A 17,330-nucleotide genomic window follows, 5' to 3' on the forward strand; every position below is an offset into this window, starting at 1 on the left:
AGGCGTTCTTCCCGGAGGTTAGTCTAGTCCTCACACCAGGAGGGAAAGAAGCCCAGAGAACACACATTCTTTTTAAAGTTCCTTGTAATACATATCATCTATCAAGTATTACTATTCAGAGGATACCATTCAGCCTTTGTATGAAGCCTCTAGAAGGTTTTTTTGGTAACTTTGCCTGGAAAGTACTATGAGTAATAAATATACATAGTTCTATACACAGTTGAAAAATCAATCGTATGTGGTTTAATACCTCGGGAGTCTTCTTATTCTGTCTTTTCCCAAAAATGCAGTCAAGATCTGTTTGGCTCCGAGATGAGAGATCCTTCCCTAGAAAAACATGACACCTTCAGTAATATATTCTTTCTAAAATAAGGAATACAAATATAAACCATGAAACTCCTGAAAGCAAGATGGGTTTTGGAAAAGAAATAAACAATTTTGTAAACTACTGACCTTCTGTTTCCCCTTCACAGATTACTGCAATTAAATAAATTTAAAAATCACTTAAAAATCAAATAAGTGAACCAGAACCCTTGACTTTCTCTTAATGTTAGAAACAGCCCTGAGCATGGAGATCGAGAGGAAAGCTCAATTCTACAGCAGCTCTACTACTGGTATGCCTTCAAGGTATGATTTCTGGGCCTCTGGGCTCCCCACTTAGAAAACAGATCCTGTTTACCTCAAGGAGACATGAGCTACTTACTTAGGATTATGAAATGCAGGACAAAAAAAACGCTGCTAAGAAACGTAGCTCCAAAACCCCAAATGAGCACAGGAATGAGAACATACTGCATTTGACACATAGAAGCTCAATAATTAATTGAATGAATGAATTTTTTTAATAAATGCAAATAAAATTCATTGCATTAGGGTGAAAGGGTTTCAGATTTTTCTCTTTAAATTTTTTTACTGTAATAGCTGTATCTTTTTTAAATAAAGGGATACAGAATAAGAGTCGGAAATTAAATGGCTTCTGGCAAAAACAGTGTCCAAAGGATCCTTGATTCTTATTAAAAACCCTAAACTCTTTAACTTAATTTCAAACCCACAAACCAACTAATTTAAAATTCACTTCTACGGAATTTCCACTTCTACCAATAATACCCTGTGAGCAGTGGACCAATAGTCCCATTTGTCAACTTCACGGTAAATGTATTCTAAAATGTAACTACTACATATAAAGTCTTGAGGCTCCGGGGGAGTGAGGCTCTGGGTTAGACACCAGAGTCTTTGTTCTGCGTTGGAAGCCTGAGCTCCACTGTCACAGACCCACTTATCTTCTTGGTTTCCTGCAGCAAACTGACTTGGCAAAGTACCGTCATGACCCAGAAGGGTTCTAGTTCACTGACTATCACTGGGGCATTCAAATATGATATTGCTTAGTGGCTCCATGAAATTAAAAAAACAAACACCCTTCGATTTAATGCAAAACCAGGCGCCAAAACCAGTTTCCTAGGCTGCAGTACCAGACTCATGGGTCCAGTCAGTGCAACCTGTTCCTGCCAGGACAGGCTCGTGCGTGGCTCTGTGCTGCTCTCGCCTCTCTTCCTGAGCTGGAAATAAATGAAGCTTCCTGGTTCTACCTGGCTATTACGTAGAACCCAGACAGAAGACACCAAAGGAAAGCTACTCAAGAGCAAAATGAAGCCTATCCCAGATGGGAACTCAGAAAATGAACCAGAAAAGTAGGGAATAAAACTGGTGGGGAGAAGTGGACAACGTTCATGAGGTCTGAGATCTATTCCAAGCTTTGCCCTCAGCAGAACCCATTCTGCACGGCAGAGCACATTCGGGTGGCAGTTTCTAGTTCAGAAAAAGGAGTTGTACTGAGTTCAAAATACGTGGCAGCCACCCATCCCTAAGCTAGCTCCTGAAATGGAACAGATACCCTAAAAGAAATGCAAATGACAATCTCTTTTACAGCAACTGAACTAAAAGGAATGCTGCAGGGGTTAAGGAAGGGAGGGTACATGCAAGATGACAATTCTAAAACAGGATGTCAAAACATGAACACGCAGTGATGAAAAACGAATCTAGAATCAAAGGGAAAGCTGTCAAGCTAGTAAAGAATGTACCAATGAAGGCGCAAGTATTTCTAAAGTTTTGGTGATGGGTTCTCGTATCAGAAATGTCTACCCTTTAGCAAAGTTCACTTAAGTAAATGTAGAAACCAGGATTGTTACAGGCCTTGCTCTGGATTTGATCTGGAAAACAAAACACAGAGAAGAATTAACAGAGACCAATGGAAAGGAACTTAAAGGTAGATAAAACTGTGAAGATGGAAGTGATGTTGAAATAGTTATTAGTTAATGGTCCTGGCTGAATAGTTTACAAATGTTATAAAATTATGGCCAGTTTTGAATAAAATATACATATTAAAAATGAGTTTGAAAGTTATTGGCCTCAGTTCTGAATGACGGTCAAATCATAGCAAATACTGTTGATAAACTTGTCTCAGAGAAAATGACAGTCAAAAAACTGAACAGAATAGGAAGTATATGTTATCTGCCTGGATTTGGTTTATTTATCTACCAGTCTTCAACCGTCCATATCATTTCAAGAACCGAGGAAAAAAGGTTCTAGTAGCCAAGCTGATGTAACGAAGTCCATGAAGGGATGATCTGATACTTTCAGAGAACAGCAGTTTATTTAGGATCATTTTAGCTGTTTTTCTAATCATGAGGATTATCAGGTGTTCCTGTCTATCAGTGCAGCAAATGGGAAGAGAGGAACATGACCGCAGCCAGACACCCTTACAACACCAAGAAGTCCATATGGGAAGCAAATAAAACAATAAAAAATAAACGTAAGAACTTAATAATCATGGAAATTTGGAACCTCTTAGTTTAAGGACAAAAGTCACAGAGAGCCCAACAAGCGCTAAGGCGAAAACTGTATTATAGCACTGTATTATATCCAGGACTCAAAAAACTGAGTTCTTCTACTCAGAGTAAAGGGGCAAGGGTAAGGAAATGCAGGTTTGAGAAACATGTTCGTTAAATAAAAAACACTGAAGGGTTACGTAGGTAGCTTCACTTGCTTAGAAAATTTATGTGCATTCCCCAGTCAAGAAGGATAAAACAAATGATATTATATTTTGATTTTGTTTTTTAGTGAAAACACATAGGACTGATAATAAGCCTAGGACAGAAGATTGAGAAAACTTCACTGAAAGGGTAATAATGTGAGAAAATCAGGAAACCCGAGAATCAGAGCAGGGGGTAAAATAAGTGAGACCCTCACAACCAATAAGAAGACAGTCAGAACTTTTTAAAAGCCTGCAGTGGTGCCACTTCACAGTTAAATGTCAGAAGAGCCAGAGCCTGAAGAGGAAGCGGAACACCCATCACCCGAGCCTGACAGCAGGGGGCCAGCTGGGCCAGGACACTACAGTCCGCGTCCAGACCAGGAGCCGACCACACGGACACGCACTCTGAGTGTAGTTTCCTTGTTTAAGGAGTGAAGTATCACAAGTTGTCACAGGTGAGAAGCCTGAATAAATTACCACAGTGAAGCCACACAAGTACAGCGTGCACAAGCTTCCACCCACCCACTGCATGGCTGGGGGCAACAAGCAATGCTCTCTGGGCAACTTCTCACTGTATGACACTAAAAACCTCGGAAACGGCTTTGGAGAAATTTATATTTTCCCTATTGTTTTTTCTCTGCAGATATGGCCTTGCCAAATATTTTTCAAATTAAAAGAAACCACTGCTGAAGTTAGGCTTTTAAACAAATATGGATGAAACTAACATTTTGAAATTATGTAATAAATGATGTCAAATTTAAATTATAAATTTAGGACTAAAGAAAGGAATAATTATGTATCAGAACTAAAATGCTACAGCCCATATTTAGGCAGTAACAAATTTTACAATGCTATTTGCTACTGTAATCTTTATCTTCACTCTTCACACCAAGCTAAATAAAATGCCGTCTTTCCATGTTTTAGTTTCCTGGACCATAGATGGAATTACAGTATGAATCATCCTCATTAAACAAGTGAGTTAGTTACTGTACTACGAGCATACCCATGGGCAAAACTCCTTATCATCCACTGTGCTGTGGACATCAAAATGTCCACACAACGGCATCATTTCTGGTAAGTTCTAAAGCACAACCTATTTTAGAACTCAACAATGACTTAAAAATCTTTCATTTCACAAAAATGGAAACTGAGGCTAAAAGAGGGGAGGAGGTTGAGTGATTTGTGTGAGACAGTCATGGCCAGAATCCAGTTTCCTGTGGCCTAAGATAGTCCTTCTTGGAGGAAACTGAGAGGTTATCATTCACATCCAGTGACAACAGCTGCTCTACAAGGAAAGATTTCTTTCAGTAAGTTGAAGAACTTTAAAATAAACGTTTGGGGACTTCCCTGGCGGTCCGGCAGTCCAGCATGGAGGCGCTTCCACTGCAGGGGGCATGGGTTCAATCCCTGGTCAGGGAACTAAGATCCCACATGCCGCGCCGCACGGCCAAATAAATAAAATTAAAAATAAATAAATAAGTAAATAAAAATTAACTTTCACTGTGGATTGCTGAGATGGACAGTAAATGAGTATTTTCCTCACTACCTGGATTTCTGCCTCCCTCTATCTTTCCTATTTATTCCCAATCTGCAATTCCTCTATTTTCCACTCAATCTTCTCTGCTACCTTTCTTACAATATATGTTGAATTACCCTCCCTACATACCAATGCCCCCTGCTCCCCAAACAAGGCTAATAAATAAGCAAACCTCATTTTAAAAGAGAGAAAAGGAAAGCACAACACACCAAGCAGGTTGATAGGGTCACCTGGCAAGGGGGTGGCTTAACTAGAAACAGAAAGGAGATACTCCCGGCATCCATTAGATTAAAGAGTTTTATCCCAGCTTCGGCAAATGCTTCAGATGAAATCATGCATGTAGTCAGGTACAAAAGGAAAATGAGAAGATTCTATTCTCAAAAGTCAGAGCTTAAAAGGCTGCCGTACTACCCAAAAGTCACAGCGCACTTTTAATTTCATTTGTGCTCAGCACCCCTCCTGCTGTAACTATTTTTTTTTTTCCCTAAGGGGATGGGTATTAAGTGACCATTTAGCCTCTCCCGACAAGGACAGAGGGGCCAACAAGGATTGCTTTCTGTCCTGCAGCAGGTCAGGGGTGGAGAGGAACCCTGCTCAGAAGCCATACGGGAGAACGACAAAGAAGCTTCTACCCTGACAGAAAGAAGAGAGACTAACAGGACGAGCCAGACAAGCCATACCTGCCGGGACAGGGAAGGGGAACCCCAGTCTCTCCCTGCACGCGTCCCCGAACCCAATCGGCTCTCTCCTCCCTTCAGCTCTGCCATGAGCCCTCCCTCAAACCAAACCCAGTCTACCTTTTGGGGTCCTGGCTCCAAATGAGAGCCACCATTAACAGTTTAGAGTAGTGAGAATTCCAGTGCCCATTGCTATTCAGCAGGTTCTACATGTCAGGGAATTCCCAATCATGCCAACGAGACTAAAGCAAAGACACGTGCTTTTCCTGGCATACAGAGGTAGAAACATACAGCCACTCTCCCATAGACGAACCATCAAATGGTGACTAGATAACATAGTTATCATACTTACACTTTAAGCATATTAATGTAATAAATAACGTTTTGTGCCTGAAAAGTACACTTAGTACACAACACTGTTCCATGGGAAAACATCTGGGGAGTTGATGACTTCAAGTTAAATGGTTTCTTTCCAATACAAGACTGCCACCTAGTGGTTAAATAGGACACCTGCACCCACGACTGACCATGTAGGTACAGCACTGGGGAGTGGGGAGGTGGTGATGAAGGAAGACATGCTTTCTAACACTATTTTTGCAATGACCATGGAACACCTAAGTTAACACTGCATGAAACACAGAAACGGTGTGGAATAATAGAAGAGTCAACTCGGGAGTGAGATTTCTCATACTGGAGATCTCAACATGGCGCATAATTCTCTAAATTGGCACATTTTAGGAGCTGTTCAACACCAACATTAAGCTCTGAAAAACAGGAAAATGTAAATAAAAATGTTGAGCGATAAATTAAAATTTTCTGATCTAGCCACATAAAGTCCCTTTTCTCTTCTAAACAGCAAGTTAGCTTCCACACTCAGCTTTTTACCAAAGGACTCGTACATAGTCTAAAGCCGAACCTGGGGCCCACCTCAGAACGAATGAGTCTGCATCTGCATCCTAACAAGACCCCCGGTGACTCACAGCAAGAGCTGAAACGTCAGCGCTGCTTCAGATCAATCCAGTCAGCGCGGCCCTCCTTCCCCATTTTGTAAGTAAAACAAGTGATGCTAGCGAAGAGCTAAAAATGCTTTAAGAAATCCAGTGTGAACACAGAGATTTCAAACAAGGAAAGAAATGCTTCATTTTACCTTTTGTGAATTTCATATAATGAACACGGTTTTTGGAGATTTTGGACTTCTCTTCAAGGCTGAAAGATTTCTTTTCCTTGTTGTCTGAGGAGTCTTTTAAAAAAGCATGAAAAGCATTACATTAAACTCTCTGCATTCCATTCTCATTCTCTTACAGTGACACAGTCTTATTTAAATAAAATCCTATGAGACCCATTATTTATTACTGAACTCTAAAAATGATCAGAAATATTCTTAAACTGTGTGCCATGGATCTGGCAGGGCTATTCTCCATAAGTTTATAACATCCTGGAAGAAGAGAAATGAAAACTTCTGTTCACACAAAAAACCTCCACATGAATGTTCATGACAGCTTTATCTGTGATAGTAAAATACTGGAATTAACCCAAAATTCCTTCAATGGGTGAATGGCTGAGCAAATTCTGGTACTCCCTTATATGGGAACACGACTCCGCAGTAAAGAGGAAGGAGCTGTTGATACTGTGCAACAACCTAGATGGCCTTCAAGGGCATTATGCTTAAATGAAAAGGTCAATCTACATACTATATGATCCACTGAGACTATAACATTCTTGAAATGACAAAACTACAGAGATGGAGAAGAGATGAAAGGTTTCTAGGGACAAAGATGAAAGTGGAGGTTGGAGGGGTAGAAGGTGGGTGTAAATACAAAAAGGCATTATGAGGCAGCTCTTTTGTGGTGATGAAGCAATTCTGTATCTTGATTGTGGTGGTGGCTACATGAATCTATACATGTGATAAAATTGTACAGAACTACACACACACACACACACACACACACGAATGAAGGCTAAAAAAAAAATAGTGAAAACTGAATAAGGTCTGCGTTCTAGTTAATAGTCAACATGAGTGTCAATTTCCTAGTTTTGATGTTATGCTACGGCTATCTCAGATGTCACCGTTGGGGGAAACTGGGTGAATGGTATTCAGGACTCTTTCTACTACTATTTTTGCAATTTCCTGTAAGTCTATAATTGTTTCCAAATAAAAAGTTCTTTTAAAAAGTGAATAAAGGTAAGATAGATTAATGATAATCAAAAACAGATCAGAGATGCTAATCAGGTAGAGCGTGAAGGCGCAGAGCTGGCACTGAGCCACCGCCTCAAACCCCAGATTTCACTGGAGGCTCACCTTTCAGAACAAAAGCAACAACAAAAACAAATCATTGAGGAATAAACTCATGTGGTTACTCCTTTGACAAAACAGGAAAACGTGAGCCAGAAAGCAGTCTTAGTCCTTTGCCTGAAATATCAGAGCACGTAGATCCGGGGTGAGAGTCAGTGACAGGAATCTCAGTAGCTGCCTGTGTTCCCTCATCTTTATCTATTTGTCAAGTTTAGGTAGCAGAAAGAGCACATCATAGGTAGAAAAGAGACTGAATTTTCCTACGGTTATGTCATAAGGAAATATAAATACGAGGTTAGAGAAAGGAGAAAAAAGGAAATTTTCACCTTAGTAGTGAAGCAAAACAAGCACATGTCCATTAAACACATTAGCTAAGGGTAATCCCTCCCAGGAAACTAGTCATTTCAAAAGCAAAGTGTAAATTACATAGCAAGGCTCTGAACAATGTTAAGGTAGATGTTTCAAGCTTTCAGACAATGCCTAGCACAGCTTAATCACATGAACAACCTGAAACATTCTCCTCCGCAGTCACTTCCCAAGATCAGCTTGGGACTTTTTCAAAAACATCCCACCAGGAAACTTTCTGCTGTTTTCTATGGCCAAACACTTTACATAGCACATAACAGTCTCAATTTTTTTTTTTTTTTTAGCGGTACGCGGGCCTCTCACTGCCGCAGCCTCTCCGGTTGCGGAGCACAGGCTCCGGACGTGCAGGCTCAGATGCCATGGCTCACGGGCCCAGCCGCTCCACGGCATGTGGGATCCTCCCGGACCGGGGCACGAACCCGTGTCCCCTGCATCGGCAGGCGGACTCTCAACCACTGCGCCACCAGGGAAGCCCAACAGTCTCAATTTTGATGTTCCAAACACAAACTACCAAGCACAGTACCAGCTTGAAGTGGCTTTTACCCAGGCGCTGGGCTGTAAGCTTTCTGTGCCACCCTGCATTCCATCTCGGTAACCGCCCTGGAAGGTAGCTGCTAGGACTAATAAACCGACTTCACCGGGCACTGAAGCAAGAGGGCTAAAATAAGGTCCATCAAGGCGGTGGCTATGACGGAACTGGAACCCAGGAAGATCTGCATGAGAGCACACATCCTTAACCTCCACACTGTGTGCCAGCGGAGCTGCGCTCACACTTCTGGGGACGTGAGAACCTCCTGGGAGCTTCGCCACCTTCCGAGCACACAGCCTTTCCAGAGCAAACCCGAGCCCGGGCACGTCCTAGGGGAGCAGTTTCTACCTGGCTGTCCACACACACGCTTTCCTAAAGCTGCTCTGTTCTGTGTGGATGCATCAATCTGGTCCTCCTTCTTTGCTTCTCCCCTGCGTCCTCCTCCCACTTTACACAAGGGGAGCACAGCTCTCCTCTCACCAGGATCAATAAGGAACAAGCCACAGTACTGGTGTCATGGAGGTGTCTTTTATTCAAAGCCGCAAACCCAGCACTTCCAAAAAGGTTTTACTGTTCTAATAATTATTTATCAAAATTTATTATTTCCTGGTTTTGTGCATTACAATCTACTAATTAATAAGACAACCTAATCCAAAGTAAAAGTATTTACCCTTAGGCATTGGGGCTATGAGAAATAAACCCAAAATTTATATGTATTTGTTTTGTAGTGGAGAAACATGACAGGGTAATGAATTTTTCAAAGTTCAAGCAAAAAATATATATTTACATATTATGGGCTATATACAAGGGAAATATTTCAGAGGAAAAGAAACTAGGAAACATAATATCTCTGAATATTAAAGGACCTACTTTTCTATTTCTAAAGAGATGACCATGGATATCAAATTGCTCTGGGATTTAACATCCACTGGATACATTTGGGACTGACGGAATGATTTTATTTTAAAATGCCAATTTTCCCAATAGGCAGGTATTATATTCTTTGTAACTATTTAAAGCTGTGATTAAAAACATTATAGACGTCGATCTAAAACTGTGAGATAGGGTATACTGTTCTTCGAAATTCCCTCAGGAGCCCTGGGAGCAAAACAATTTGAAGATCCCTGTCCTAAACCACACCTCTGTGGATGACAGGTTATCAGCATCCCCGTTTATTTCCAAAATATTTAAAATCACAAGGGACAAGATACCTGACAGAAGTAAAAAGCATTTCTTAAACCATGATATAAGTCTATCAAAAAGCTGAACTGAGTCTGGGAGTAACTAATTGAGACAGGATAATTTTTAAAAATGAAATTTTAAAGAATATAGAGATTTTTGTGTCCCACAAAGGAATAAGGGTTATTTCTAGAATCTTTGCAAGATTCTACGAAGAGAATAGTATAGAATTTCTGTTTAGTTGAAAGGCAAACTGTGTTGATTCGGTAAGCAATCTTAAGGAACTAAAAATGTTATTATACCAGAAAAATATGTTACTAGGTTATCGTGTCATCTGCTTGTCAGCTTTAATTCAAGTAATAAAACCAAAAATTCATTTGGATGAAGATACTGTATTTACCAAAGATGACTTGGCAGAAAAATAATCGCAGCTCTCCTGATCCATTTCCGGGCCAGCTTTTCTGTTAAAGGACTATTCTAAAGGCTGGACTGTACTGAGTGAGACGGAGGCAGAGCTAACAGCCCTGTCCCTACCGCAGGGGTGCAGCACCCTCTAGTGGTCTTGAGGTGGAAGTTAACCTATAGATCAGTAACTCAGTTAATGATTTACTACACTTCTATGGCTCACGCAGAAAAAGACTCAGCCTGCACAGGTGAACCTGTGGATGGGGCTGCACACAGACAGGCACCACCACCTGGAGTCTGTTACGCCCTCGCCACCTTCCTGACAAATAACACAGGCTTCCCCGAGTCACTTTCAACACTTCCCTGACCACCCTTGCGGGAATCCATCAGGAAGGCCCAGCTGCAGTGATTGTGCTCAGCCTGGGCAATCAGCACAAAGGGACCTGTCCCGAACCAGGGTTTTCATGGCTATTACAATGGCATTTCTCAGTTAGCAAGCAGTAATCAAGATAACAGCAAATTGGAAAAAAGTAACTTTCCAGCTATCACTGTCAAATCTCAAAAGCAAACTGCTCAAAAATCTGCTTTCTCTTTTTCCACAGCTCCAAAAATGAATCTCATAGCTCCTTCCTCTATGGAATCCTGGTGTGATAATTTCTGGGCAACCCTATCACTTGAAAAGTTACAAAGTATTCTCTAACTCAGTACATCAAAGGAGAAAGTTATGATACCAAACAAGGTGAGAATTTTCCCTGTTCAAGAATGAACGTGTGGCGCTTCCCTGGTGGCGCGGTGGTTAAGAATCCGCCTGCCAATGCAGGGGACACGGGTTCGAGCCCTGGTCCGGGAAGATCCCACATGCCACAGAGCAACTAAGCCCGTGCGCCACAACTACTGAGCCTGTGCTCTAGAGCCCGTAAGCCACAACTACTGAGCCCACGTGCTGCATCTACTGAAGCCCACACGCTTAGAACCCATGCTCCGCAACAAGCGAAGCCACCACATTGAGAAGCCCGTGCACCGCAACAGAGACCCCACTCGCCGCAACTAGAGAAAGCCCGTGTGCAGCAAAGAAGACCCAACACAGCCAAAAATAATAAATAAATAAAAATAAAATAAATATATTTTTTAAAAAATGAAACTGTGAATGCCTCTAGGTAAAAGAACCCAAACTCAAGAGCTTCTGCCTCCATGACGATGGTCACAGTAAAGGCCACCTCAAGTCTGACACCTTAATCATGTCATTGAACCTGTTTACGAAAAGTGATGGCCATTATACAACACCAGATTTTCATTAAGGTAGACATTGATTCCTGACACTCAAATTGTTGCAGCTGTACTCTTTAGTTAACCTTCATTACAGGTTTAACATGACATAAATTACACTTGCCATGTTTTACCTCCAGAAAAGGGCCCATGCAATTTTCAGGAATCTTTTATCACCACAAACATCACCACACGTAGGAGTACTTGAAGTCTGTACAATTAGTTATAAAGCAAACCCCTCGTTACCACCTCCAGGGTTAGAAACAGAACACTACCTGCATCTAGAAGCATCCTGCACCCCTGTGCCTCTTCCTTCTGTAACAGGGGTTCTCAGCCTCGGAGCTACTGCATTTTGCGCTGAATAATTTGTTCAGGGCAAGGAGGAGAGACACAGCTGTGCTGCATCTCCGGCCTCTCCCGATCAATGTCAGTAACATCCCCCCAGCTGGGATCACCAAAAATGTCCACAGATATTGTGAAATATCCCATGGGAGGCAAAATCATCCCCAGTTGAGAACCATTGTCCTAACAGTAACCATTACCATGATTTGGGGGATAACCACCCTCCCCTTACTTTTTGTTCTGGTTTTAACCATTCTGGGGGGAGAGGGGGTAATAGCCATAGAAAGTGCCTAAAGCACAATGTACTCACATACCTGTGTAACTACCAACTGGGTCAAGAAACAGAACAAGAATAACAGCCCAGGAGTTCCCCATGAGCCCCTTCTCAATCCCAAACCCCTCCCCCTCCCCAAAGGTAATCACTGTTGTGACTTTCACAGTAGAGTACTCATTTCTACGAGTAACTTTATAACAAAAGTTATAACAAAATAACTTTGTTTTAACAAAGTAACAAAATAACTTTACCACCCAAGTCTAGTACCTAAATATCATATTTCTGCATTCCATTTGAAGTTCTATGTAAGTGGAATCACACTGCATGTTACCTGTCCCACTTCTTTCAGTCAACATTGAGTTAATGAGAGTCTTCGACACCAGAAGCAAACTACAGCCTGTGGACCAAATCCGGCCCACTACCTACTTTTGTAAATAAAGTTCTATGGGAACATGGCCACATCCATTTGTTTATATATCATCTCTTGCTGCTTTCATACTCCAACAGCCAAGCAGTTGTGACAGAGACGCTTCGGTCTGCAGAATATCTCTATCTGGCCCTTTGTGGAAAGTCTGCCAAACCCTGCCCTATACTCTCACATGTAACTGGACTTTATTCTTCATTTCTTTGTATTTACAAATGTGGCAGTCTACTTTTCCGTTCTATTGTTGGCGGACATCTGGGTTATTGCCAGTTTGGGGATACTACAGATAGTGTTTTAAGTATTCTTTCCTTCTGACTGAAGGATGTACATCCTTGGAAATTGCCTTTATTTATGGCCTACTGATGGTAAACTTTTTGTCTGAAAATGTATTCTTGAAAGATATATTTGCTGAATGTAAAAGTCGAGGTTGCCAGTTATATTTCCCTCAATATATTACTCCAATGTCTTTGGCTCCCATTGTTAAGAACTCTGCTTTCATATATAACTGTTGCTTCTTTGAAGATAATAAGTATATTGTCTCTGGCTGCATTAAGAATCTTCTCTCTCTTTTGTGCGTGTGTGTATGCTGTTCTGCCATGATGCTATGTTGTCACATCTGTTATTACATTTGCGAGTAGAGACTTTTAATGTAATCTGCATGGATTCTCTCAATTTTCTTAATCTGTGGATTTGCTTTATCACCAGTTCTAGACAGTCTTCAGCCCTTATCTCCTTAAATTTTTTTTTTCAAAGTACCATTCAGTCAGAACTCTTTTTTTAAAAACTTTATTTTAGTTATTTATTTTTGGCTGTGTTGGGTCTTCATTGCTGCACATGGGCTTTCTCTAGTTGCAGTGAGCGGGGGCTACTCTTAGTTGCGGTGAGCAGCTTCTTACTGTGGTGGCTTCTCTTGTTGTGGAGCACGGGCTCTAGGCCCACGGGCTTCAGTAATTGCAGTAGGCAGGCTCAGTAGTTGTGGCTCATGGGCTCTAGAGCGCAGGCTCAGTAGTTGTGGCACACGGGCTTAGTTGCTCCGCGGCATGTGGGATCTCCCCAGACCAGGGATTGAACCTGTGTCCCCTGCATTGGCAGGCAGATTCTCAACCACTGCGCCACCAGGGAAGCCCCTATCTCCTTAAATTTTGCCTCTGTTCCATTCTCTCTCTTCTTGTGCTGCTGAACTTTTATTAGATATTAGATTTTCTCACTTTATCCTCCATCTAAACTTCTATTCCATATTTCCATCTTTTCGTCTTTCACACCTGCATTACGGATACTACCTTCTAATCTATGGTCTACACTTTCTTCAGCTGTGTCTACTTTATTAAACCCAACAGCACATTCAGTATCCAAACCTGTGTGTTAGAAGCCACCTAAAGTCATCAATAATGCAAACTTATGAATACCTGATGGGAAAGAAAAAGCTTAGCAAACAAAGAGATTTGGATAAATTTTCAAATAAATCCCTCCTGTCTTTGCTACTCTCTCTCAACTATTCAGGAACTGAAAAACATTGGGAGATCTAGTTATTTTGGTATTTACTTCACTTCTTTCTCTCACACTAGATTTGAAGTTTCTTCAGAGGGGGAATGAGTCTTTTTATCTATTTCTGTATCCTTAGTCTTCAAATAATACCCTCAAGAAAGTGAAAAGACAACCCACAGAACTGGAGAAAATATTTGCAAATCATATGTCTGATAAAAGACTTGTACCTGGTATATATTAAAAATCCTTACAAGTCAACCATAAAGACACATAGCACAGTTTAAAAATGGGCAAAAAATCTGAATAGATACATCTTCAGAGAAGACACACAAATGGTCAATAATCATATGAAAAGATGTTGAGCGTCATTAGCCATTATAGAAATGCCAATCAAAACCACAATTAGATACACCACTCCCACCAACTAGCATGGCCATAATCAAAAAGACAGATAATAGAAAGTGTTGGCTGAGATGCAGAAAAATTAAAACCCTCATACACTGCTGGTATCACCCAGCAATTCCATTCTAAGTATAAACCCAAGAGAAATTAAAATATATGTCCACACAAAAACTTGTAAGTTAATGTTCAAAGCTGCATTATTCAAGATAGATAAAAAGTGAAAACAACCCAATGTCCTTCAACTGATGAACAGACAAACTGTAGAATATCCATACAGCGGACTATTATGTGGCAATAAAAAGGAGTGAAGTACTGATACATGCTATAACAAGGATGAACCTTGAAAATATTATGCTAAGTGAAAGAAACCAGTCACAAAAGACCCATGTTGCAAGATTCCATTTATATGAAATGTCCAGAATAGGCAAATCTTTTTTTTTTTTAACATCTTTATTGGAGTATAATTGCTTTACAATGGTGTGTTACCTTCTGCTTTATAACAAAGTGAATCAGCTATACGTATACATATATCCCCATATCTCCTCCCTTTTGCGTCTCCCTCCCACCCCTCTAGGTGGTCACTAAGCACCGAGCTGATCTCCCTGTGCTATGTGGCTGCTTCCCACTAGCTATCTATTTTACATTTGGTAGTGTATATATGTCCATGCCACTCTCTCACTTCGTCCCAGCTTCCCCTTCCCCCTCCCCATGTCAAGTCCATTCTCTACACCTGCGTCTTTATTCCTGTCCTGCCCCTAGTTTCTTCAGAAACTTTTTTTTTTTAGATTCCATATACGTGTGTTAGCATACGGTATTTGTTTTTCTCTTTCTGACTTACTTCACTCTGTATGAGACTCTAGGTCCATCCACCTCACTACAAATAACTCAATTTCGTTCCTTTTATGGCTGAGTAATATTCCATTGTATATAAGTACCACAGCTTCTTTATCTATTTATCAGTCGATGGACACTTAGGTTGCTTCCATGTCCTGGCTATTGTAAATAGAGCTGCAATGAACATTGTGGTACATGACTCTTTTTGAATTATGGTTTTCTCAGGTATATACCCAGTAGTGGGATTGCTGGGTCATATGGTAGTTCTATTTTTAGTTTTTTAAGGAACCTCCATACTCTTCTCCATAGTGGCTGTATCCATTTACATTCCCACCAACAGTGCAAGAGGGTTGCCTTTTCTCCACACCCTCTCTAGCATTTACTGTTTGTAGAGTTTCTGATGATGGCCATTCTGACCGGTGTGAGGTGATACCTCATTGCAGTTTTGATTTCAGAATAGGCAAATCTTTAGAGTCAGAAAGTAAATCAATGGTTGCCTAGGGTGGCTGGGGGAAGTGGGGAATGAATACTACTGGGTACAGAGTTTCTTTTGGGGGTGATGAAATGTTTCATAATTGGTTCTGGTGACAACTCTGAATATACTAAAAGCTGCTGAATTGCACACTGTAAATGGGTGAATGGTAGGCATGTGAATTACACCTCAACAAAGCTGTTAACAAAAAGTGCAGCGACTCCCTGCCCTGTCCCCTGACCCCACACTCTTAGCTGGTTCTTCTCATTTTCCTTACTACATGTTTCTCAATAATATTCTCATGCTGCTATTTCTTACCAATTTTCAACTGACTTCCAAAAACGGAACTAAGGAACAGGATGCAGTTTTAAGTTGGCAACTGAGTGTGGACCTTGTTGAGAAGGTGCACAGAAGCTATCTGGGGGAAGAGTGTTCTAGAGAGAGGGAGGAGCCAGTGCGAAACCCCAAGGCAGGAGCACGCTTGGTGTATTCAGAAACCAGTACAGGAGTCGGTGTGGTCAGTACGGAACTGGTAAGAAGGGGGAGGGTAGGAGACAAAGTCAGAAAGGGAGCGGGTCCATATTGTGTACGGCTGCAAGTCCGCTGCAGGGGCTTCGGCTTTTATCCTGAGCAGCACAAACGGACTTACATTTTAAAAGAATCACTCTGGCTGTTGGGCTGAGACACGCTGGAGGAGTCTGCGCGTGGACGGAGAAAGATCAATTCAGAGCAGCAGCTCCCTGTCAGGGCATTCTGCCCAGGGGACACTTGGCACTATCTGGAGATATTTTCGGTGGCGACAACTAGGGGGAGGGGGTGCTAGTGGCACCTTGCGGGTAGAGGTCAGGGATGCTGCCAATCATTCTAAAATGCACACGACATGCCTCACAGCAAAGAATTATCTAGCCCAAAACATCAGCAGTGCCATGGCTGAGAAGACCGGCTTCAGAGGCTCCTGCAATAATCCAGACAAGAGATAACAGCTGCTCAGACCATGCTGGTTACCGTGCAGGTGACATGGAGCAGTCAGGGTCTGAATATATTTTAAAGGTAGAACCAACAAAATTTCCTAGTGGAAAAAGTTCTTCGGCTGGAACAGCTGGAAGGATGAAGTTGACATCAACTGAAATGGGGAAGATGGTGGAGAAAACAGGCTGTGGGCTACGGGTGTCAAACAGTTTGCAGGGTGCAGGTGGGGGAGGTACAGAACTGGAGTCTGGACCTGCTAGGTGCCAGGAGTCGACGACACCCTGAATGCAGACACTGAGCAGGGCGTTCAGGAGAGAGGGTGAAGGAGTAGAGGGAAGTGTGGCAGTGGTCACCACACATCGCTCCGTGAGACTGGAGGGCGTCAGAAGAGAGCCAGGGCCAAGGAAAGATGAGAGAGGGCCAAGGCCGGAACTGCGGGACCCCGGACATTGTCAGGCTGGGATAAGGGAAAGGCAACAGAGAAATGTAAACTGAATAAAAGCTTTACCTTATCATTCTCAAACTCGTAATGGGGAAAAAAGTATTTGCTTATGACTAAGGTTAATTCAATGAGAATACCCCTAAAACATAAACAGAAATGACTATTTGTGAGAGCTACAATCGATTAACTTTCAGATATAGGATGCTTACAGTAAAAAAGAGTTGATCAAAGCATCTTAGATCGAGATTACGTCTTCTATAAGCCTCATGGATAAAAAGCAAAGTCTCCTTACCTGTTTCCTGCCCATGGCAAGTGCTCAGTTCGGCCAGAAGCTGGTTAAAATCATCCTGATGAGCAATCCAGCTGTCCTGAAAACACCAACAACTCAATTAGAGACAAGCCTGTA

General features: G+C 41.7%; 1 protein-coding gene across 1 annotated transcript in view; it reads right to left on the reverse strand.

The window, feature by feature from the left end:
* PINX1 (PIN2 (TERF1) interacting telomerase inhibitor 1) overlaps positions 1-17,330 on the reverse strand; it is an 83,621-nt gene that overhangs the window by 58,407 nt on the left and 7,884 nt on the right. Inside the window, exons 4-6 of the mRNA XM_082843177.1 lie at positions 17,217-17,292; positions 6,390-6,482; positions 251-327 (exon numbers count right to left, since the gene is read on the reverse strand). Coding sequence (XP_082699303.1) covers positions 251-327; positions 6,390-6,482; positions 17,217-17,292 — 246 coding nt within the window. The remainder of the gene's footprint in view (positions 1-250; positions 328-6,389; positions 6,483-17,216; positions 17,293-17,330) is intronic.

This window comes from Leucopleurus acutus (genome assembly GCF_964270905.1).
Source record: "Leucopleurus acutus genome assembly, chromosome: 7".
Taxonomy (NCBI): Eukaryota; Metazoa; Chordata; class Mammalia; order Artiodactyla; family Delphinidae; genus Leucopleurus; species Leucopleurus acutus.